Source organism: Lynx canadensis, chromosome B2 (genome assembly GCF_007474595.2).
Source record: "Lynx canadensis isolate LIC74 chromosome B2, mLynCan4.pri.v2, whole genome shotgun sequence".
NCBI lineage: Eukaryota > Metazoa > Chordata > Mammalia > Carnivora > Felidae > Lynx > Lynx canadensis.
Window position 1 is genome coordinate 28,596,347 of NC_044307.1, and position 23,592 is coordinate 28,619,938.

At 41.0% G+C, this 23,592-nt stretch overlaps 1 protein-coding gene across 3 annotated transcripts in view; it reads right to left on the reverse strand.

The window, feature by feature from the left end:
• Positions 1-8,707, reverse strand: part of DUSP22 (dual specificity phosphatase 22) — a 62,834-nt gene extending 54,127 nt beyond the window's left edge. For all 3 annotated transcript variants that reach the window (XM_030314976.1, XM_030314978.1, XM_030314975.1), the window contains exon 1: positions 8,414-8,707. In XM_030314976.1, coding sequence (XP_030170836.1) covers positions 8,414-8,434 — 21 coding nt within the window. In that variant the 5' untranslated portion in view covers positions 8,435-8,707. The remainder of the gene's footprint in view (positions 1-8,413) is intronic.
• Positions 8,708-23,592: the final 14,885 nt, after the last annotated feature.

Below are 23,592 nucleotides of genomic sequence, written 5' to 3' on the forward strand. Positions count from 1 at the left end.
TTGCAATGTCACATTTCTTTGTTCTCAATATTCTCTTTAAACAGAGAAATAGTCCCCACTATTTGGGGTCCCTCATCCCCCTTGGCTATACTAAAAAAAATATAAACACTGTAATGGACAATTATTTTATTTTATTGGTTTCTTAGCCACGGAAGCCCTTTCTTATGTTTGAGGAATCCCCCCCACCACCCACTTTAGAGTGGTGGGAAGCACAGCCTAGCTTTTACTACAGAAGCTGCAAATACCCAGATATCTACTTTCATTTGTCTTTGCTGCTGTGACATGGAAATGTGACCTAAGTGCAAGAGGTCTCCACATCTGCTCCAGACTGGAAACCAGAGATAACCCAGAGCATTCTCTCCTACACTAGGGGCAGCAGGGCTGGTAGCACATCTGGAGCCTAACAATAGCAGCAGCAGTATCTTTGGGTAGCCCCAGAAATGCTCTCCCCAGACAAGTTCTAGGATCTGCTTCTGGCAGGGTAGCCTTAATTTGGTTCTCCAGCCTTCCTGGCCATCCTACCTATTATACCCAAAGCAACCACATTTGGCTTGTGTTGCTTACAACCACAGCCCCTGATGCAGGCCTTTCAACCCAGACAAAATGCACAAATGCAAATGAGCTGCACAGACCTTCAGGCAAGTCACAGACTAGCAAAGTCCTATCCACCCTGTAAACAGCAGCACCATTGGCACTCCCAGAATCAGTTAGAGATCACTCTGACAAGAGATTCCTCCCTTCTCTGGACTCTATTAGCACCCCATTAAACACTTACTTCTACTCCTTAATAGCTCCCCAATTTATTTGCTCCTCTTGAAACTTCTGTTTAGTACATTTGTTCAGCTTCCTCTAGCTTATTGTAACAGCCACCTAAAGATCTCCCTACCTCTGGACTTGTCCCTCAAAAGGAATCCTCAAACTCCCCTCTAAGGTGCAAAGTTGAGTATGTAACTCTTCAGATTAAAACCTTCTCAGGGTTCCAAGTATCTATCACCATGAAACCTAAATCTGGCACTTCAAGAGAGACCTTCACGAACTCAGGTTGCTATGTCTTCAGCCACAGCCCCATGCCTGCTTTTTACCCAAACTTCCCCATAGCTTTGTGACCACACAAAGATGCAGAGCGGGACCCCCAATTCCAGCATCCAGGTTTTAAGGGAAACAGCCGAATTTTCAAGTGTTATCAACTACATAAAAAAAAAAAACCCACCTTAAATATTGGGAGGGAGAAGCACAGGGGCCAGTGTTGGAGGAGAGTGGCATCCCTTTGGGATGCCAGAGCAGAGTGCTGGCAGAGGAAGGCTTAAATTTACCAAAATCAAACAGCCAATTTACTAAAAATAATTTAAGATGCACCTTTTTTGCATGCATTTAAACTTTTATGATTTAATTTTTCAAGTTTTTATTTAAATTTCAGTTAACATACAGCATAATATTAGTTTCAGGTGTAGAATTTAGTGATTTATCACTTATATACAACTCCTGGTGCCCATCACAATAAGTGCTCTCCTTAATATCCATCACCTGTTTAACCCATCCCCCTGCCCACCTCCTTTCCAGCAATCCTCAGTTTGTTCACTAGAGTTAAGAGTCCGTTTGCTGGTCTGCCTCCTTTCCCACCCCCTCCATGTTCATCTGTTTTGTTTCTTAAATTCCACATATGCAAAGAGGTGACAGAGCTATTTCAGTCAACTTTTAACTCCATTTTCAAGACCAGGAGAGTAAACTAGTGTTTCAAGGGCTGTAAATAGAAAGTGAATAGCTCAATCCCAGTTTCTTTAGTTTCTTCCATATAGAATTACACAACAAGATAAAGGAAGGCTACACGACTGGCCATCGGCAGAAAGAGAAATTACAGTTTTGTTTTCAAGAAAAATAAAAACCCCATGAATATTTAAACTTTTACTCCAGTCAGCTTCGTAATTCAAACTTGAAACTCAAAACATTTGACCCATCCACTTGTTGCTGGTAATCCTTAAGTACAGATAAAGAGAAAAATGAAATACAATCATTTTCCAGCATAAAGATGACTTGTAGAGGAGATCATGGAGGAGCAGAATGTTCATCTGGGACAAAGTGGCTGATCAATCAGTCAATTCATGAAGTCTGAGCTCAAGCCAGAAGCAAGAACGCAAAGCACATGAAAATCATTACCACCTGGAAGGAAAGAAAAGCATAGACCAAGGAAATAAGTGTGTATATGCAGTTTGGGAATGTTCTATGACTCTAAAATAATAAGAACTAGATTGGTCCTAATCATTTTTGGGCCTCCTGGAAAATAATTGTTCTTTCCCTCTTCTGAGAATGGTCTTCCTCCATTGTTCACCTGGGTGGCTCCTTGTCATTTAGATACTCCATGAGATGACAGCTCCTGAGATGGTCAGTTTTCCTGACCACTAAACTCCCTGACACCCTTCATCACACCACTCTGTTATTTTCTTCATCTTATTTATCAGAACTTAAAATTATTTTATTATTTGCTTGCTTTTTTGATTGACCTTGAAGGAGGTCTCTATTGTGTTCCCTACTCTGTCTCAAAAGCCTGCCACAGAGTCTGGCACATGAAGAGATAATAAAAGGTGATGGAGCATAGCATGAACTGCAGGAGAAGATGCTCTCTGGCACTACACTAGTCAAAAAAGATTCTTGTTTTCTGATAAAAGACTGTCTGCAAATAGAAAATGAAGGCAGACTCTTGCAGAAATACTTTGAGACCATGCTAAATATTTTCCATGGTTAATGGATCCTCTTCATCAATATTGTTCACACCCACACTATACTAACACTGGCCATACAGAAATACATAAAACCAAATCCTTAGCCACAAAAAAAGCACTTATGAACAAAATAATACTACTTCTAAGGCAGTAAATATTTTGAGTTTATTTTTTAAACATTTCTCTTAGTGCTTCAGGATGCCATGGAGTCTAAGAACACCAACCAAACAGATTTAAGAGATAAAATTCCCGATCAGGCAGCAGTACAAGGTCGTGGGGGGTAGGAGAATCTTAATTCTTCCCAAGTCAGAAATTTCTGGGTTTCAAAGCCAGGAGTAAGTGAGAGAGTTTTGGTGGATTCTCAGAAGGGTTAAATTTCACACACTTTCTTAATGCCATTTGGCCATGGACTTAACCAGTTTGCATTTACAAAAGGAAGAAACTGAGAATACTCTCGTATGCACTTAGAACATTGCCTTAAGCATCTTTCCTTCAATACAAAATAAAAATATAATGTTGAAAAGAAAAAATATCCAGAAGGTAGTACAGAGGACCAAAGACAGAGATTACCAGCATAGAGCAGTTTTTATCTGTACAGCTGTGTACATGGTATATTCACCTCCTGCAGAGGTACTCCTCTTGTAAGCTGCCTGGGTCCAGGTGGCAGGGTCTTCTTGTCTTTGACAAGAAGCCCAGTACAGGCTCTAGCACAGTGCTTTGACAACAGCAGGTGTTCAATAATATAATATGATGAACAGGGGGATGAACAGATGAATAAATTATGAAGGTGGCCAAGTCAGGTGCTGTCACATGGAAACAGTGGCATTCATAGCACAAGGATGTCTAACCTTCCAGCCCCTTACTATACAAAAACAGAGCTTCTCAACTTTTAAGGCCCTATTACACCTTTTGATAACAATCTAGTCCTAAGTCACACACACCTTCTCCTCTGAGTGGAGAAGCCTAGGCCAGTGGCTCTCAATGGGGGATGATTTTGCCCTCCAGGAGACACCTGGAAATACCTGAAGACACTTTTGGTTGTCACAATGGGGGAAGGGGGCAACTGGCACCAAGTGGGTAGAAGGCCTGGAATGTTGGTAAACCTCCTACAATGCATAGGACAGCCCCCACAACAAAAATTGATCCTGTCCAAAATGTTAATAGTGTATAAGTTGAGGAACCCTGCCATATGCTTAAGGAGGCATATTCATGTCTTTGATCTTTTCCCCTTGAACTAAACTCCTCTCTCAACTATACTCCCTTATCTTCCTAAGCAGAACACAGCTATCCTAAACCAATGTTATCACTATAACGATTAATGGGACAAATCTAAGAACACTGATAGCAGTGCATATTTGTACTTTACAGTTTGCAGGAATGTCTTCTAATAAATTCTCATTTGCTTCTCTCAAGAATATTGGTAGTATCTGGGGGAGGTATCATCATATTTGTTTTAGAGCAAATAAAACTAGATAAGCTAACCACCGTCTCTATGAATTGAAGGAGGTAAAAAAATTGAAGCTCAGAAACAGTAAGTGACTTGTTCAAGATCACACTCATGAAGCAGCAGAGTGGTAGAGATACCCCAAATCAGGCTTTGTGATAGCCCTACCCCTCTGTCTTTTACTACGGTGGTGGCCCAATGGAAATACAATGTGAGCCACACGTTATTTAAAATTTTCTAGTAGTCACATAAAAAGTAAAAAGCAGATGAAATCAATTTTAATAATATATTTTACTTAACTGAAATATATTCAGAATATATATTCATAATATTTATAATATACAACATACAAACTTATTTCTGTAACCAATATGTAAAATTATTCATAGAATGGTTTACAATTTTTGTACTGTCTGGTGTGTATTTTAAACTTAAATCACATCTCATTTGCAGTTAGCCACATTTTATTTTATTTTATTTTTTTTTTAAACGTTTATTTATTTTTGAGACAGAGACAGAGCATGAACGGGGGAGAGTCAGAGAGAGAGAGAGGGAGACACAGAATTGGAAACAGGCTCCAGGCTCCGAGCTGTCAGCACAGAGCCTGACGCGGGGCTTGAACTCACGAACCACGAGATCATGACCTGAGCCGAAGTCGGACGCTTAACCGACCGAGCCACCCAGGCGCCCCACACATTTTATTTTTTAAAATCTTTTAAAAATATATTTATCTATTTTGAGAGAGAGAGAGAGAGAAAGAGAGAGTGCATGCATGCAAGCGGGAGGAGGGACAGAGAAAGAGGGAGACAGAGGATCCAAGCAGGCTCTGTGCTGAGAGCAAAGCAAAAGAAAACTTAGGAACTAAACAATGTAGATTTTCTTACGACTGCTCCAAGAATAGCAGTTTTTATTTATATTCCATGTCCTCATGGAAGATGTTCTCATCAATACATTCCTGTCTCTTGTGTGGTAAACATCATGTCTCAGTTAGGTGGACACAGCATATTACACAGGCAATTTAAGGGAATGAGGCTTCTGTGTTCTGGCCAGTTAAAGATGTGAGGATGTAGAGAAAGAGAACACAGCATTTGTGATCTATTAGTTTTGAGCCTCATGTCATGTACCTATAGCATATAAAATCTAACCCTGACTATAACCCCGGGAGGTCTGTCTTTTCCTCTTTGTGGGAAATGGACCATCAGAGAGATTAAGTAACATGACTAAATTCCTAATGCTAGGTTTGGAACCTAGTTTCCATTGATTGTGAAGGTAGTTAGTGGAGGTCTTTTCTTTGTGCTAGGATGGCAGTTTATCCCGAGTGAATTCTAAAGACTCTGAAAAATAACTTGATAAAGCTCCCCAGAGCTCCAAATTAATTGCAAAATAGGAAAAGTCATCTTTTCTTTTCCTTCATGTTTGAGATTCACAAAAGGAGGAGAGAAAGGCAGGCAACTAAAACGATTCCCAAATAGATTCTCTGAATTGGCCAAAACTGTAATCACTAATGAGTTTATGGTGTGTCAGGCCCTATTTCGAGACTTTACCATACAGAGCAACTCATCTGATCCTCACCATAACCCCATGAAGTGCTATTGTTTTCATCCCTGTTTTATAGATGAGGTGCACAGAGGATAAATCACCTACCCAAAGTCACCCAGCTGGTAAGTGGAAGAGCCTGGACTCAAAGCCAGGTGTCTGGCTCATAGCTACAATGCAGAGTGCCTCACTAAGATGCTAAAGATCAATCTAGTAAACATCTATAGTGAGATTAGAGTTAAACTAAATAGCCTGTTGCATGAAAATGTCATGTTTCTGTAGAGTCTTTGAAAATTCCCAGTTGATGCAAAGCTCTTTCAAGGGTCTGAACCTCCTACTCTTTTGGGTGAGGACCTATAATGGAAACTCCTATACTGTCTTATTAATTCTAAGTACTATAATGTCCCATTACAAACAAAAATCTAGTCTAACTGAGCAGTATGTCAGAGAAATCCACTCTAAATGCTTCTCCAAGTGCATGTTTTTATCTCGGTCAACCTGAATTACTCACCTAAACGTGGGATAAAGAAAGCACTACCATTATAGGTAGGATGTGAGGACCCTCTGGTTCTGACACCTTAACCCCTGACTGACTGCCAGGGTTGGTTTACTTCATTCAGAACCCAGCTGCCCAAGCTGACTGCCTCTTTTTTCCTCACTGCTCTGTGTCCTCCAAAAGCATCCTGCCTTGTGGAAATCAAGCTGTCCATGGATTTCATAGGAAACTCACTTGTGACAATGGAGGCAAACACCTCCGTTGGTTCAATTGCTGGTCTATACCAAAGGTTCTATGAAAAACCTTTGTGTCATTTACCATTATACTCTCCCTCTGCCCTTACAACTAGCACAGCACAGCACGTTAGATATAATGGCTCTGTTTACAATACAAGATGGTTAAGATAATAACAACAAGAAATGTATTACTTCTTCAAAAGATAAAAATCATGACTATGACTGTTTTTGCTGAAAAGCCTTAAATTAATTTTGAACATTCAGGCAATTATTGGTATTATGTTCTTTGACTTATAATATTAAAATACTACAAATTAAATGCTGAAACAGGTGGAGAGTGAAGAAGTCAAGTGGAAAAAAACTAGAAAGAACTAAAGAAAAGCTAAGGTATGACTACAACTAGTGGGAAGGCAAAAAGAGACCACAAATTTAAAAAAGCACCTTTATTGTTGTTTTCATTTAACAAGCAGAAGGCTCATGGTGCTGATGGATTTCAGTGCTAATGGGGACATAATGCAAGTATTTACCCAAGAGAGAAATAGTCTGTTTCCAATCTTGATCACTGCCCCCCTCCCCCAACACACACACACACACACACACACACACACACACACACACTCAACACACACACACATACATACACACAAGGAATACAATTCTGGTTACCAAAAGCCTCAGATATGCAGGCCTAAATCATACAGTAGTTCTTCCATAAACTGTGTCTGCAGAACACAATAAACATGAAACAGGCAGGTGAAAAAACTTAACTGGGTACACAGGATTATGCCTGACTGAACTCTTCTTCCCAACCTTGAGTTCTAATACTCCCCCATCCCACTTCACACTCTAGCTGAAAGAACCAAACCACTGCTGACCCCTGTGCACAAAGAAAAAAAGAAAAGAAAGACAGCCACATTGTTATACCCACCAACTATGAAAGCTGAGTCTGTGTGGAGATGTGGGTGTGTGGAATACAATGGAGGCAGATCATTTAAAGGCCTATGAAGAGGTACTTATCTTTGGTGAGGACTTTTAAAAGTTTTCTAAGTCTCTCCTTTAAACCAGTAGTACCAGATCACAAAATCCTTAACCTTGTGGGTGACATGAACCCCAGGCAACTCTCAACTACAGGGCTAAAACCTGGTATCTTCCATTGTCAGGAAAAACACAACCTGAGAAGGGGGTTCTGGGGAAACTGGAGAGTAGAGGGTGGGGGGCAAAACAGAGACAAAAAGAAGAGACCAATACGGATTTTCTGTGAGGCAAAATCAGCACAAACAGCCAAACAGGTTGCCCTTGCTGCAGAAGCCATATTAATCCAGGATAAACCAAATCTGAATGTTTTCTCAACAACTCCCTCCCCTGCCAGGTAACACCTCAGGACTTAGGTCTCTGTCAACTTCTTTGTCCACATGAAGAAAAGAAGAAGAAGAAGAAGAAAGAAGGAAGAGGAAGAAGAAGAAAGAAGAAAGAAGAAAGAAGAAGAATATGGGAGAAACAGGAATTAAATAGCTACTCTAGTTTACTAATAATGTGGGTGGTGATGCTTCAAGAGTCGACTCTGGGAGAGAAGGGGAAGGGAGAAAAAGAAACCACAACCCCTCTGAGCTCAGCTGAGGTCTCCGCCGAACAAGTGTCAACGCTTTTAAAGAGCACGGCTTGCTCTCAGTCGCAGAGCACACAGGATGGCAGGGTAGGTGCGGAAGACTGCTTACCCAGAAGCCCGCAGGAAGCTGGAGACGGGGGCACCTCAAAAACAAAAACATCGCGAGCACCACGACAGGCGCGCCGCCCCGCCCTCCCGCTCCCACCAGGGGAAAGCGCACCCGGTGTCAAAGTCGCTGTGGAACGGAACCTGGCCAGACAGGTCGGAGCGAGAGCAGGGCACTCGTCGAGGGCTCTCTCCTTGCCCAGCAAACACCAGCCTCGGGGAAGGCTGAAAAGTGTAAGCAAAACCAGAACAAATGAAAGAAAGACACGTTACCTTGTTCATCCCATTCCCCATGGTGGCTGAATGCGAACTCTAGCACCCTTGGTAATGAGGTCGCAGGCTCACTAAAGGCATATTACAACACGAGGAGGAAGGAGCAGGTGGGGCGGGCGGGGGAGGAGGCCCTGGGGAAGAATTTCGTGCTCGCAGTATAAACAACTATAATAATAATCAGGGAGATCCAGGCCACTGGGTTTGCTCCAGGGAGCCGTCCTGGACTCTAAGGCTTTCCGCTCGTCCGACCCGGACTTCCCGGACGAACAGAGCAGAGGCACTGGCGCCCTTGCCGGGAAATGGTCTTGCTTTGCCAGTGCACGCCCCTTGTGCGCCCCAGCGCCCCTCCCTGGCCGGACCGGCTCCCTGGGACTTGTAGTCAGGCTCCCGGCAGCTGCAACCGCTCGCTCCGCCCCGCGCGGCCTACAGCTCCTTGGCGGCGGGAGCCGAAACCCAAAGCGCACGCGCAGCGCAAGCCTCGGGGGCTGCTGCGGCGTGCGTTCCGGGAGGTAGACTGAAGGGCGGGGGCGGGGGCGGGGTCTGGTGGTCGCGCAGGCACCGCCTCTACCCGGCCGCAGCGCGTCTCTAGGCCAGGTCCCCCGAGATCGGGGTCACCAAAACTCCCGCAGACCTTTTCCCCTGGGGCGACTCGGGGGGCCTGTTACCAGTAGTCACCACCCTGCCTCGACTCCCTCGGTGAATCAGGTGCTAACCTTGGTCTTCGCGGCTCCCCTGCCTGGGTTTTCTGAGTGCGACAGATTTAGGCCCGGGTTGGGGGATTCCTATGGCCCTGCCCCACCCACGGAGACCGAGAAGGCTCACCCGGTGGGAAAAGGTGGGCTCAATGACTCATCTCTGGGATGACTTAACCTCCCTACCCTGGGGGAGCAGATGGCGGGATCTCAGACCTCTTACCGTGGCTTTGGACGACTAGTGTGTGCCCATCTTCAGATTGTAAACTGACTGTAGTAGGTGCATAGTTGTGTTAATATAATTGCTTCTGGAAAGCCCCTGTCCTTGCTATGCAACGTAGTAATGTCTGCATTATGATTCTGTCTAGAGTGGAACACTTTCTAAGCTGTAGCAGAATTGTTTTGAGAATTCTGTCACCCCTACTAAACTCTTAATTTTCTTCCCTGGGGATGAAATCCTTGAGGTAGAGGTTTCTCAGTTTTATTGGTATATCTTCAATGCTCTGCACACAATAGGTGCTTAAATGTTTGTTAAATGAACATATGCACCAATCTAATATGGCCAGGCTCACCCCTGATGACCTCATTTAAGCTGCTCCTTCTTGCTCACAAAGTTACAGCCACACTGGCTTTCTGTGTGCCTCTTGAACTTGCCAGGCTGAACCTTGCACTCTATATGGACTGTGCCCCCTACACAGACCTAGCTCTTTGCAAAGCTGGCTCTGGTCTCAGCCTAAGTGTCACCTTCTCAAAGAGGCTTTTCCTGACCACCCAATCTAAAGTAGATCTTTCAAGTCACTGTCATATTACCTTATATTATTTTCTTCACAGCACTTAACATAATTGGACATTATCATATTTGTTTTCTTACATTTTATCTGTCTCACTAGAAAGCAGCTTCCAGATGAAAAGGACTTGGTGTCATTCATTACTATAGTCATGTGGCCTGAGACAATACCTGGCACGAAATACGGATTCCATAGATATTTGCTGAATAAATTAATGAATTCTAGGGGACTGAGAAGACAGCAGTTATATTCTGAGGGATGCTGATACTTTGAAAAGAACTCCCAGATTCCATCTGAGCCATTTCTCTCCTTATATTCCATATCTTCTGGGCAATAGCAGGGACCAGAACCCCACATGTAGGAAACCCCCACTCAGTGTACACCCAAACTGGCTCCCATAGGTTGGATAGAACCCAGATCAGGCATCATCCTTCCTAACCCTTGCTTCTGGAGTTTTCCTTCTCTACCACCTTCACCTCTCCTCTCCACCTTCTAGTCACTTGGAAGTCACTCCTATCCCTCTGCTCCTCACAATCGCTATTTTTACTGACTTCCTGCTCATCAATAACAAAGCATGGTTAACGGATTGCCTGGGGAATCCCAAGAACAACCTTTGTTCCTAAATCTCAGAGTGACCTTGGGCAAGATAATCAACTTTTCTGAACATTTTATTTCTCCTTAAAATGAGAGCATTTGACTGAATTTTTGAAGATACTATCTAGCAATAAATGAACTACTTCTTTTTCCCTCTACTTTACTGATGTTGTTGTTCTGGGAGTCAGATGAACTTTGAAGAACACAACCAGTTCATAAGTTGGTATTTTCCCATAAATGGCAGATCCATACCCAATTCTTCTTCTATAATCTATTTGGAATATTTCCTTTCTCTTATTCATTTCTTACAACCTCTCCTAGGCTCAGAACCTGCAATGATTATCACCTAACAGTCAAAAAGGGTGCACTGCCCTGTATTCAGTGTGGCCCCACAAGATCCACATGCCCAGAACTCATTTCACAATTGCAAGTTTTTATTTTTGGTTAAATGAGAAAAGAGGAGGCCATTAACATCAGAAATCAGAAGAATCAGATTTTTAAAATATATTCTTGTGTGTTTGTGAGGGGGGAGGGGAGACTATCTGCCTGCACTCCCCCATCCTACCATAGAACCTAACCCTATTTCTCTTCATCAGCACACAATAATTAACAGTTTGTCATATCTTGCAAGTATGGGGCTAAAGAAATGGAAAAGGGAAAGTCTTATCCAATTTGGCCACACATCCTGGTTTTCTCTCTTTTCATTTTCGTAGCAACACTTCAGAGATTTTCAGGTTCAGTTTTCATGCTGAAGGTGACCTTCCCATTTCCAAGTGCCTTCCTGTCTTCTTTTATTCTTTATAGTTCCTGATTATAGAAAGAAGGGAAGATAGAAGACTCCTAGATGAAGCTGGCAAGTTTCACATCTAAAGTAGAAACTATTCATTTACATTCTCTCTCATAAAATTTTTAAGTCATCATAAGCCTAGAGGAATTTCATTCCATGTAAGTTTTTTACTTCCACTTTCCTTCTTGTCATTTTCCTGTCTCTCAACACAATCAAAACCACAAATTTTGGTAATGACTCCAAATAAGTAAAGCCTTCACATGTGCACAAGAGAGGAGTAGTCTATTAAGCTGAGTCTGTACACATGTGGTGAAGGACAACCAGTTAATGGTGTTATTTAGTGAGTAATAACTGAACATTAAGGTAGTAGTACGCAAAAGCCACAAGCAGAAGCTCAATCATTATAGTCAACCAAATCATTAGGAGTGTTACTGATATTTTCAGAGAATTGAGATAAACCTCTGCCCAAGTGAAAAGGAATTATGTAATCTTCCTTGGTCTTCCTTTGTCCAGACTTTCTCAACCTCAGCACTGCTGATATTTGGGGTTGGATTTTTTTTTTTTTTTTTTTGCTTGTGGGGCTATCCTGTGCATTGGAGGCTATTTAGGAATACCCCTGGTCTCTATTACTATATGTCAGTAGCATTCCCTCAGTTGTGACAATCAGAAATATCTCTAGTCCTTGGAGAGCAAAAGGCACTTTCTGCCATTATCATCTGAATGATGGGGCCACAAGGATGAGATCTTTTAGAGATGAAATCTCTTTCTTTCTGTCACTCTTCCTCTCTATCTTTCTCTCACTTTATAACAAGTTAAATCTATACTATTAGATAATGTTAATCCTCCACAGAATTCTTAGGCTATGCTGTAAAACAAGAACAATCTAAGAACAAGAAGTTGAGATGAAGAACTAATATAACCAAAGCATTACTGAAAATAAAAGCAAGCTAATAAATTGTGGAGAGAAGAAAGATGGAGCCTAGGACTACTAAGCAAGAGCACAAAACATTTTCTTTGTTTCTCCAAAACTGTCCAGAAAGAGGGTACCCAGTTGACTGTTTGGGGTCAACCTCATCCTGACCATAAGGGTAGGCTCCTCAATGACTTCAACCTTTAAAAGGCCACCAATTTCCAGCCCTCCAAGTAGTCTTCTGATTATGAACTTGGTGTCCTCCTTCCCCTTATGAGGTTCGGAGAGCACAGACCTCAGAGCACAAGCATTTGGTGAGATCAGGGAAGAACAGTTAGAGGAATGGGCGTGCAGGTAGGTAAGCAGGGCAGAGAGATGGGGTTGGAGAATATGGGAGGAGGCCAGTGGAGAGATGCTATCAGACATAGTTGGGAGCCAATAAAGTCTGCTACATGTAGAGTTCTTGGGAGGGGTGGCAGAGGTAAGGCCAGTGTTGGAGGAATGGGGTTATCAAGGAGTTTATAGAGTGGACTATCAGGCAAAGGAGGAAATAAGAGCCCTGGTTCCTAAAAATCAAGTAGAAGGTGACACTATTGTCAGCTTACAAGTCATAACATGGATGCATATGTATTGTGAGTACACCTAACTTCCAAAATTCTAAGCTTCATGAGGGCAGGGACTTGTTGTCATCAATCTTTGTATGTAGTACCTATAATAGCTCCTAGTATGTGGGGAAACTGTCAGATTTTTTTTTTAACTAAAGAGAGAAAACAGCTGGGACGTTTTTGCATTTGTCATGTGAGGTTCAAGAATAATTCATTCTTTTATATGCTAGATACTCTATCAATACCTCATCTACCTGTTTTTCCTTTTTTAGAATAGTTTCCATGTGGGATAGCTCTTTGTACTCTGTACTCTTGTACTCTGTCGCTTGAGTTGCAGCCATAGCTGTAGTTGGTGGAGCCCAGTACTTTCTGTAGTTTTGCCCTTGATATCATGTTGTTCTTTGAGCTTTGATTAAGAAACCATTCCTGGTTTATGAATATCCATCTTTCAGGTTGGCTATGGTTATTTTCCTTGTGTGCAATTGACCTATGTTCTTCCCTATATCTGCCAAGAAAGGTCTATCTGAGACAACAAACAGGTTCTTTAAAATCTTCCATTGTCTAGGGGATCCTGGGTGTCTCAGTCAGTTAATCTAACTCTTGATTTCAGCTAAGGCCATGGCCTCACGGTTCATGAGATTAAGCCCCGCATATCAGGCTCCGTGCTAACAACATGGAGCTTACTTGGGATTCTCTCTCTCCCTCTCTCTGTGCCTCTTTCTCTCTCAAAATAAATAAACATTAAAAAATAATTTGCATGATTTAAAAAAGAAAGCTTTTTCATGGTTGATGATCCAAGCCCAAAGCTACTAAAATCTGAACTACTAATGTCTTTTTAGATTCACTAGAATATTCATCTTTTTAATTTGCCTGACAGTACTGGTATAAAATATAGCTTGGGCCTTGCTTTCTTACCCTAATTCACCTGGGCATGAAGAGATACACCAGGAGCTCTGACCAGTTACCTTCTATGTAGTACTATGTTAATGGATTCTAAATCTTCATAAAACCTGATTCAAAATGACCACATACCCTTATATCTAGTGGGGAGTGGGATGGTCCCTAAATGTCGCTGGTCAGAGTTCCCATCTGTCCACATTTATGACACCTGCATGGGCAGCCACCCTTTTAAAGGCACACTTCTGCTTCTTAATATGCCTGCAGGGCCCTAGGGCAGCCCGGAAGTGAAGATATAAAGGAAGATGGCAAGGGAAGCCCCAGCTCTGAGGAATGATTGGGCAAGAGCAGCCCTCCTTAGCAAACATAACATCCATCTGCTAAATGTTCCTTTAGAGTTTTTCTCCAGTGAAAAGCTGTGTGTTGGTAAGTTTTGTTTGTTTTTTACCCTTTTGTGTGAAACAGAAGTTGAACTATATCTGAAGATACTTAAAATGTCTGGGTAGGGGGCTGGAGAGAGGAGGGGGTTTCCTCAGAGAATGGAATGTCCCAAAAGAAATTTCACTTATCATGAGAGGGGAAGTCCATTTCATATGACATAATGGTGTCATTATTTAACACTCTATTGGATTTTACATTAGATAATATTGATCATTATTTTGATTAGTCATTCATCATTAAAACCCCATGAATTATGAGAAAACCGTCATACATAAAGAGCTGCTCAGGCTAGACTACAGACCAGGATTATCTTCTTTCTTATCCACACCAAAGTGAGGATGTTTTCTCACTGAAAACCTGTTCTCCAGGAGACTACCTTCCTCTTCACCACCCAAACTACCCCCAACCCCAGCCAAGAAGATCTCACCTAGAGCCACATTGTGTTATTCAAAGACCATTACTTTTCAAGTGCTGGTCACACCTGTGTGCCTTTTCTATGCAGGGTTTCAACTTCAGATCTGTGCAAATGACTAACACAAGAACCACAGCTGCAGAGAAGTTCAAGCTGTCATAGCATGGGGAACATTCAGTTCAGAGGAAGTTAAGGTATATTTCTCTTTGACTACTCATACATCCAGTAACCCCTAAAAAGGGCAAGAAAGTCAAAGGCAAAGCGACCCCTGCTTCACTGATACACAACTTGCATACTCTACATACTAGAACAAGGTCACAATCTGAAAACATTTATATTTGGCTTTATAATGACATCAGTTCATTCCCTATTCTGCTCCAAAATCTAAGGAAGTGCTTATTTTACCTCTCTTGTAATTAAAGGGTCCGTGATGGTGCTTTTTCCCTATTAAAGGCATAGTTCATCTCGAAGGTGATATGAAATCGGTCTCTACTTTGTGACTTTTAAATGGCAGTTCCTCTTTCTGCTTCGTAAGGTTTTTGTGGGCAGCCTAACAGGTGGACAAGTACAGTGATGGGTAGAAAGATAGCTAGATAACTGATATATAAGACAGTGTGATATGTGGATATTTTCTTTGTTTAATATGAAATTTATTGTCAAATTGGTTTCCATACAACACCCAGTGCTCATCCCAACAGGTGCCCTCCTCCATGCTCATCACCCACTTTCCCCTCCCTCCCACCTCCCCCATCAACCCTCAGTTTATTCTCAGTCTTTAAGAGTCTCTTATGGTTTGGCTCCTTCCCTCTCTGTAACTTTTTTTTCCCCCTTCACTTCCACCATGGTCTTCTGTTAAGTTTCTCAAGATCCACAGAAGAGTGAAAACATATGGTATCTGTCTTTCTCTCTATGACTTATTTCACTTAGCATAACACTCTCCAGTTCCATCTGTGTTGCTACAAAAGGCCATATTTCATTCTTTCTCATTGCCAAGTAGTATTCCATTGTGTAAATAAACCACAATTTCTTTCTCCATTCATCAGTTGATGGACATTTAGGCTCTTTCCATAATTTGGCTATTGTTGAAAGTGCTGCTATAAACATTGGGGTACAAGTGCCCCTATGCATCAGCACTCCTGTATCCCTTGGGTAAATTCCTAGCAGTGCTATTGCTGGGTCATAGGGTAGATTTTTTTAATTTTTTGAGGAACCTCCACACTGTTTTCCAGAGCAGCTGCACCAGTGTGCATTCCCACCAACAGTGCAAGAGGGTTCTGATTTCTCCACATCCTCTCCAGCATCCATAGTCTCCTAATTTGTTCATTTTAGCCACTCTGACTGGCATGAGGCTATATCTCAGTGTGGTGTTGATTTGTATTTCCCTGATGAGGAGTGACATTGAGCATCTTTTCATGTGTCTGTTGGCCATCTGGATGTCTTCTTTAGAGAAGTGTCTATTCATGTCTCCTTCCACACTTCCTCACTGGATTATTTGTTTTTCAGGTGTGGAGTTTGGTGAGTTCTTTATAGATTTTGGATACTAGCCCTTTGTCCGATATGTCATTTGCAAATATCTTTTCCCATTCCATCAGTTGCCTTTTAGTTTTGTTGATTGTCTCCTTTGCAGTGCAGAAGCTTTTTATCTTCATGATGTCCCAATAGTTCATTTTTGCTTTTAATTCCCTTGCCTTTGGAGATGTGTCAAGTAAGAAATTGCTGTGGCTGAGGTCAGAGAGGTTTTTTCCTGCTTTCTCCTCTAGGGTTTTGATGGTTTCCTGTCTCACATTCAGGTCCTTTATCCATTTTGAGTTTACTTTTGTGAGTGGTGTAAGAAAGTGGTCTAGTTCCATTCTTCTGCATGTTGCTGTCCAGTTCTCCCAGCACCATTTGTTAAAGAGACTGTCTTTTTTCCCATTGGATGTTCTTTCCTGCTTTGTCAAATATTAATTGGCCATACTTTTGCGGGTCCAATTCTGGAGTGTCTATTCTATTCCATTGGTCTATGTGTCTGTTTTTGTGCCAATACCATGCTGTCTTGATGATGACAGCTTTGTAGTAGAGGCTAACGTCTGGTATTGTGATGCCTCCTGCTTTGGTTTTCTTCTTCAATATTGCTTTGGCTATTTGGGGTCTTTTCTGGTTCCATACAAATTTTAGGATTGCTTGTTCTAGTTTCGAGAAGAATGCTGGTGCAATTTTGATTGGGATTGCATTGAATGTGTAGATTGCCTAAGCACCCACACACTTCCAAAACTCAAACAGGAAGAAATAGAAAATTTGAACAGACCCATAACCAGTGAAGAAATTGAATCAGTTATCAAAAATCTCCCAACAAATAAGAGTCCAGGAACAGATGGCTTCCCTGGGGAATTCTACCAGATATTTAAAGCAGAGATAATACCTATCTTTTTCAAGCTGTTCCAAAAAATAGAAAGGAAAGGAAAACTTCCAGACCCATTCTGTGAAGCCAACATTACTTTGATTCCCAAACCAGACAGAGACTCAGAAAAAAAGAAAACTACAGGCCAATATCCCTGATGAATATGGATGCAGAAATTCTCACCAAGATACTAGCAAATCGAATTCAACAGCATATAAAAAGAATTATTCACCATGATCAAGTGAGATTCATTCCTGGGTTGCAGGGCTGGTTCAATATTTGCAAATCAATCAACGTGATACATCACATTAATAAAAGATAAGATCCATATGATTCTGTCAATCCATGCAGAAAAAGCATTTGACAAAATTCAACATCCTTTCTTAATTAAAACCCTCAAGAAAGTTGGGATAGAAGTAACATACTTAAACATCATAACAGCCATTTATGAAAAGCCCACAGCTAATATCATCCTCAATGGGGAAAAACTGAGAGCTTTCCCCCTGAGATCAGGAACACGACAGGTATGTCTACTCTCACCGATGTTGTTTAACATAGTGTTGGAAGTGCTAGCATCAGCATTCAGACAACAAAAGGAAATCAAAGGCATACAAGTTGGCAAAGAATGAAGTCAAACTTTCACTTTTTGCAGATGACATGATACTATACATGGAAACCCAACAGACTCCACCAAAAGTCTGCTAGTACTGATACATGAATTCAGCAAAGTCTCAGGATACAAAATCAATGTACAGAAATCAGTTGCATTCTTATACGCTAATAATGAAGCAACAGAAAGGCAAATAAAGAAACTGATCCCATTCACAATTGCACCAAGAATCATGAAATACCTAGGAATAAACCTAACCAAAGATGTAAAAGATCTGTATGCTGAAACTATAGAAAGCTTATGAAGGAAATTGAAGAAGATACAAAGAAATGGAAAAACATTTTGTGCTCATGGATTGGAAGAATAAATATTGTTATGTGGATATTTTCAATACATCCTCACTGCAATAATTTTTAAGATATGGCCAATTTAAAATGAACTTTTGCTTTTAAAATCTGTTTTTGTTCAAGTCATAATAACCAAGCAAATGGGGAGGACGCTCTCCTCATTGTGGTTATTTTATTCAAATCATGGTATGAACCCTCTTTTTGGATAAAAGTATGTTTGTGGGTTTTTCTTTTCTTGAGTAATAGCAACTCTAGAACTTCAGGATGAGTCTAAGTGTTGATTCTAATTGCCAGAATTGCATAGCTGTCTGTCTTAGGGCTTCAGAGGTAAAATGTCTAATTAACTGATTGCAGAACTACCTTGAAACAGACCATGCTTGCTTCCAGTTATTAAATGTACTCGTTTTGTGGACTTAAGATAATAATCCCTTAGCCCTCTTTACCTATTTCCTAAAGAAATATATGGTTTTTGTTTGCATTAGTCACTTTCTGTTCTTTTTAAATTTGTAGAATTTCTTATTTCTAATATATTTAGTCATCACATAAAAAGAGGGGAAAATTTGGTTCTGTGAGTAGGTATAAAGCATCTGTCATGTGAGGTGACCAACTTGTCCCAGTTTCCCCAGGATTTTGCCTCTTTTAAGACTGAAAGTCTTGTGTCCCCAGAAGCCCTTTAAGTCCTGGGCAACCCAGAACAGCCAGTTACCCTACAGCTATGATGTATTTTGGGGAAATATGAATTCATTTGAAATGAGAACAAATACTTATCATTTAAGCATCTTCTTCTTTATTTAAAAATAGTCTATGTGTTTTATGTTGAAAAGGAGCAGCTGCCTCCCATCACTAAGCAGGGCCAGGCTGTTTTTAGCTCTGAAAGCTGCACAAAAGGCAAGAACTGGGATTTCCTAAAGGTTTGTAATGGGCAATCGATACTTTCCAGAGGGAAATATTGGCTGAAGAGAAGCCAATGTTAGTATTTCTCCCTGGAGAAAAATATATTTTTATTTTTCCCCAAATAAGTCAAGAGTTGTGTTAGGTTCCATTTGAATATTTTCCTAGAAACTATTTCAGAATAACTATGAGAGCCTAATATATTTTCCTTATGATATTAAATTGAAGATATCACAATGCTTTAAAGAATGAATAATTATTTCAAAGGAAACGGACAGTCTTCTAAAAGTGGTTATATTTTCATAAAGTGGAGGGTTTGGGTACATAAATCTATTAACGAATCATCTTCTTCCACTTCTTAAATCCCCTCACTTCCTACTGTCCCTGAGTCCAATTAATGCTCTCCAGGTAACATGGTCTTGGATGTCCTCATGCACGTTCCCCATCCAAGAATTGAGGTGGCTTATTTATTTATTCAACCAACATTTATTGAAAACTTATATACTAGGCATTGTGTTAGATGCTCAGGATACAGAAATATAAATAAAACTTCCCCACACTTAAATGTTTTTTTAATGTTTTTTAATTTTGACACAGAGAGAGAGCACGAGCAAGGAAGGGACAGAGAGAGAGGGAGACACAGAATTGGAAGCAGGCTGCAGGCTCTGAGATGTCAGCACAGAACCCTACACAGGGCTTGAACTCACGAGCTGTGAGATCATGACCTGAGCCAAAGTCAGATGCTTAACTGACTGAGCCACCCAGGCACCCCAAAACTGCCCCCATGCTTAACTCACATTTATTTACTAAGCCCATGGGAAAGGTCTTACATGTAAATAATTTCCATGTAATGTGGTATAATTGAGTTTGTAAAATTTGCTTTGGGACCTTACAGAAAGGACTGATGGCACTGTCTTAGCTGGCTCTTACATTTCCTTATTTCTGGTATGCAGGTTCTTTACAAATACATACATTCATGCGTGTTTCAAGCACAATGATTTTGGTTATTTAGAGCCAGTAATATAAGATTGACCTGTCTTAATGCCACATTCTGAAATTCTTGGTTCATAAGGTGTCATTTCCAAAAGTGTGATATTATAGGAAGTGATGCATATGCTTTATGTCTAAACATAATAAGGGCAGTGTCAAAATGTGCTCTTCCTTCGAAGCCAAACTGATTATAGTGGCTTCCCACCTCTCACCAATTCCCACCTTCTCACCTTGTCCTTTATCATATTCTTACAGGTAACATCTTTAAGGGGGAAGACTTTGAACTTCATAGAATTTGCAAATAAATAAAACCAGCTTAATTATATATATATATATATATATATATATATATATATATATATACATACATACATACATACATACAGGTATATAGGTTTGGGAAATATTCAGCCTTGTGAAGGGAAGCCTTTTTTCCTATACGTTTTGAGGAAAACCTGGCCTCAAGAGATAGACGGTTGACAATAAGCCAAATCAGCAAATCATATTTGGTATATACTAAAGAAAATTGAATTGTAGAACTCAAAGGGCCTTTGAATATCATCAGATTCTAGTCTAAGACATTTGGCAACTCAGGTATCAAAACATTAAATGATTTTCTTAGGGCTACACAGATAAGCAGTAGCAGAAATTATTTGCTGTTCCAGGTTCCCCTCTCATTACCCAGGCCCCTCCTCTGGGATACCCTAACCTTCCCACTACCTAGAAACTAGATTTACCCATGGTACCCTAAACTTAAAGACTTTAGGACTTTAAACCCTGCTCCTACTCCGAGCTGCTTATGCAATTTCTACAATACCATATAGGATATTATGAACCAATATAAGGATATTATGAACATCCACCCCTTAGAGGCTTGATGAGATTCCAGCTGAAGACAAAAGAGAGTAACAACTGCTTTGTGTGAGCAGTAGCACAAAGGCTGGCATCTGGAAAGTGGGTGGCAGTTAGGGGCATAGTAGGAGAATGAGAAATTGAAGGTAGGTTAAGGTTGAGTTGGATGCCTTAAATGAATAGTACATCTCTCTGAGAATCATTTATTAGGAAGATTAATCTGTCATTGGTTCTGAAGATGGAACAGAGGTCCACTAGGAAGCTGTTTTCATAGTCTAGAGATGTATTAGGGTTCTATAAATGTAATGCTGGAAAGAGAGTGATGGTGGGGGAGGGGGAAATGAGTCATTAGTCAGTGACTAATTTTACAACAAACATTTAGCACCTACTATACACCATATACCAGACTAGGCCCTAAATATATAAAAATGAAAATACACATATTTTACCCCCAAGGAATTTGCAGTTCCATAGGGCACATGGACGAGGAATTGGACAGTTGCCACATAATGTGCTAGGTATTGGGAGCAGGAGAGGCAAGTTGATAAGGAGATCCACAGGGAAGGCACTACAATAGTATCTCAGCAAGAAATGGAATCCAGTCAGATTGTGCAAGTAACTGCAATGAAGAATTTCTTAGTGAAAGGTTTCAAGGTTAACAGAACCCAAGATAACTGCTAAGGTAGCAGGAGACCAGTACAGTGGGAAGCTGTTGTAATCCCTAGGCCTGAATTAAGGAAAGGAAGACTAGATTGATTGGAGCCTACTAGAAGCTGAAGCCATGGAAGGAGGTTGACAAAGGCCCCTTGACTGGAGCTGTAGTTGAGGAGTTTTATGAGTTAAATTGTGTTCTCCAAAATTCATATGTTGATGGCCTAACTCCCCAGTACCTCAGAATGTGACTGCACTTGGAGAGAGGATCTTTACAGAGGTAATTAAGGTAAAATGAGGTCATTGAGGTGGCCCTAATCTGAGTGGTGTCCTTAAAAGAAGAGAATATTAGGATACAGACACACAGAAGCCCTTATAAGGACACAGGGAGAAGGTGGCATCTACAAGCGCAGGAGAGCGGCCTCACAACCGAACTTGCTGACACCTTGGTCTCAGACTTTCAGCCTCCAGAACTGTGAGACAATAAGTTTCTGTTGTTTAAAGAAATAAGAGATGTTTTTGGCCCATTCTGTAGTACTTTGTTGCAGCTGCAGCCCTAGCAAACTAAAACAGAGAAGGAAACAGCAATTGCTAGAAACATAACTCAATCAGTAAGCCCATGGGGAAGAGACATCCTGGCCTTGCTCTCCAACTGCTAGTTGATCTCACTTAAAAGTCAAACCCTCATGGAAGCCAGAAAAGGTGCCCAAGAGATGTGTTCCATATGTACAGTCTCCCAGGGCACTTGTAAGACAGAGAATGGTAAGATCTGGAGACACAAATAGAAATAATCAGCAAAGACATTTAATTAAGTCTTGAGAAATCAAGAAAGGTGACCTACTGGAGGTGACTCAAACTAAGTCTGGAATAACAAGTGAGTTAATATTAATAAAGCAATTAGAATTCTAGTTGGCCCATAGTAATAGATATATGTTACTGTAGTTATTGTTTTCACCACCAGATTTCTTAAATTTACTGTTTCTAGTTCCTCCTAGCAATTCTGGAAGTTTGGTGTTATTCTTCTCTTTTTATAGATAAGAAAATTAGGCTCAAAGAAATTTAAAAAATGGCTAAAGCCAGCTTTCACACTTAGGCCTGCCTTAGTCTACCACTGGGAAGTGGCAAGCATGGAGAATATATGTGTGGTGTGGGATCCCAGGGAATGCCAAAAGCTGAGGATGGAGCAGAAACATTAAAGAAAACTCTCTAGGACCTGAGATTCCACCCTAACCAGAGGAATTTGAAGCCAGTGGTGTACTGAAGATAACCAAAACCCAAATTCAACTCAACTCCTGACCAGATTGATTCAACTTCCTGAATTAAATACTTTGAAGAGTCATCCCATTTCTAGGGATAGATACTATATGTCTGAGTGTATATACAAAAGAATTGAAAGTATGCACTCGAACTTGTACCCCAATGTTTATTGCAGAATTATTCACAACAGCCCAAACATAGAACAACTCAAATGAAATCAAAGATGAATAGAGTTGGGCACCTGGGTGGCTCAGTTGGTTAAGCGTCCAGCTTCAGCTCAGGTCATGATCTCATGGGTCGTGAGTTCATGCCCCGCATCAGGCTCAATGCTGACAGCTCAGAACCTGGAGCCTGCTTCGGATTCTGTGTCTCCCTCTCTCTCTGCTCCTTCCCAGCTTGCAACCTGTTTCTCTCTCTCTCTCTCTCCCCCTCTCTCTCTCTCTCTCTCAAAAATAAATAAACATTTAAAAAAGTAGAAAAACAAAGATGAATAGAGAGACAAACTGTAGTCTATACATACAATGGGATATTGTTCAACCTTAAAAGGAAGGCAATTTTCATACAAGGATGAACCTTAAAAACATTATACTAAGTAAAATAAACCAGAAAATACGTATAAATGCTGTGTGATTCCATGTATAAAAGGTATCTAGAATAGGCAAATTCATAGAGATAGTATAATAGAGGTTACCAGGGCTGGGAGCAGGAAGTAATAGGGAGTTACTGTTTGGGAATGATAAAAAGTTATGGAAATGGGTTGGGTGAGGAAGATGGCAGTGGAGTAGAAGAACCCTAGTCTCACCTTGTCCCATGAACACAACTAGATAACAATCATATCATCCTAAATACCACAGAAATAGACCTGAAGACTGAAAAAACAAATTACACAGCTAAAGGGAGAGTAGAGACTACAGTGAAGAAGGTAAGAAGTGTGGAGATGTCATTTATGGGAGAAATGGGTCACAGGTGCTAGGGAGGGGAGGAAGGCATGGTCACAGAGTAGGAAGAGAGAGAGAGAGAGAGAGAGAGAGAGGAATACACGGGAATATACAAAGATAATGTTTCCCCAAACCCA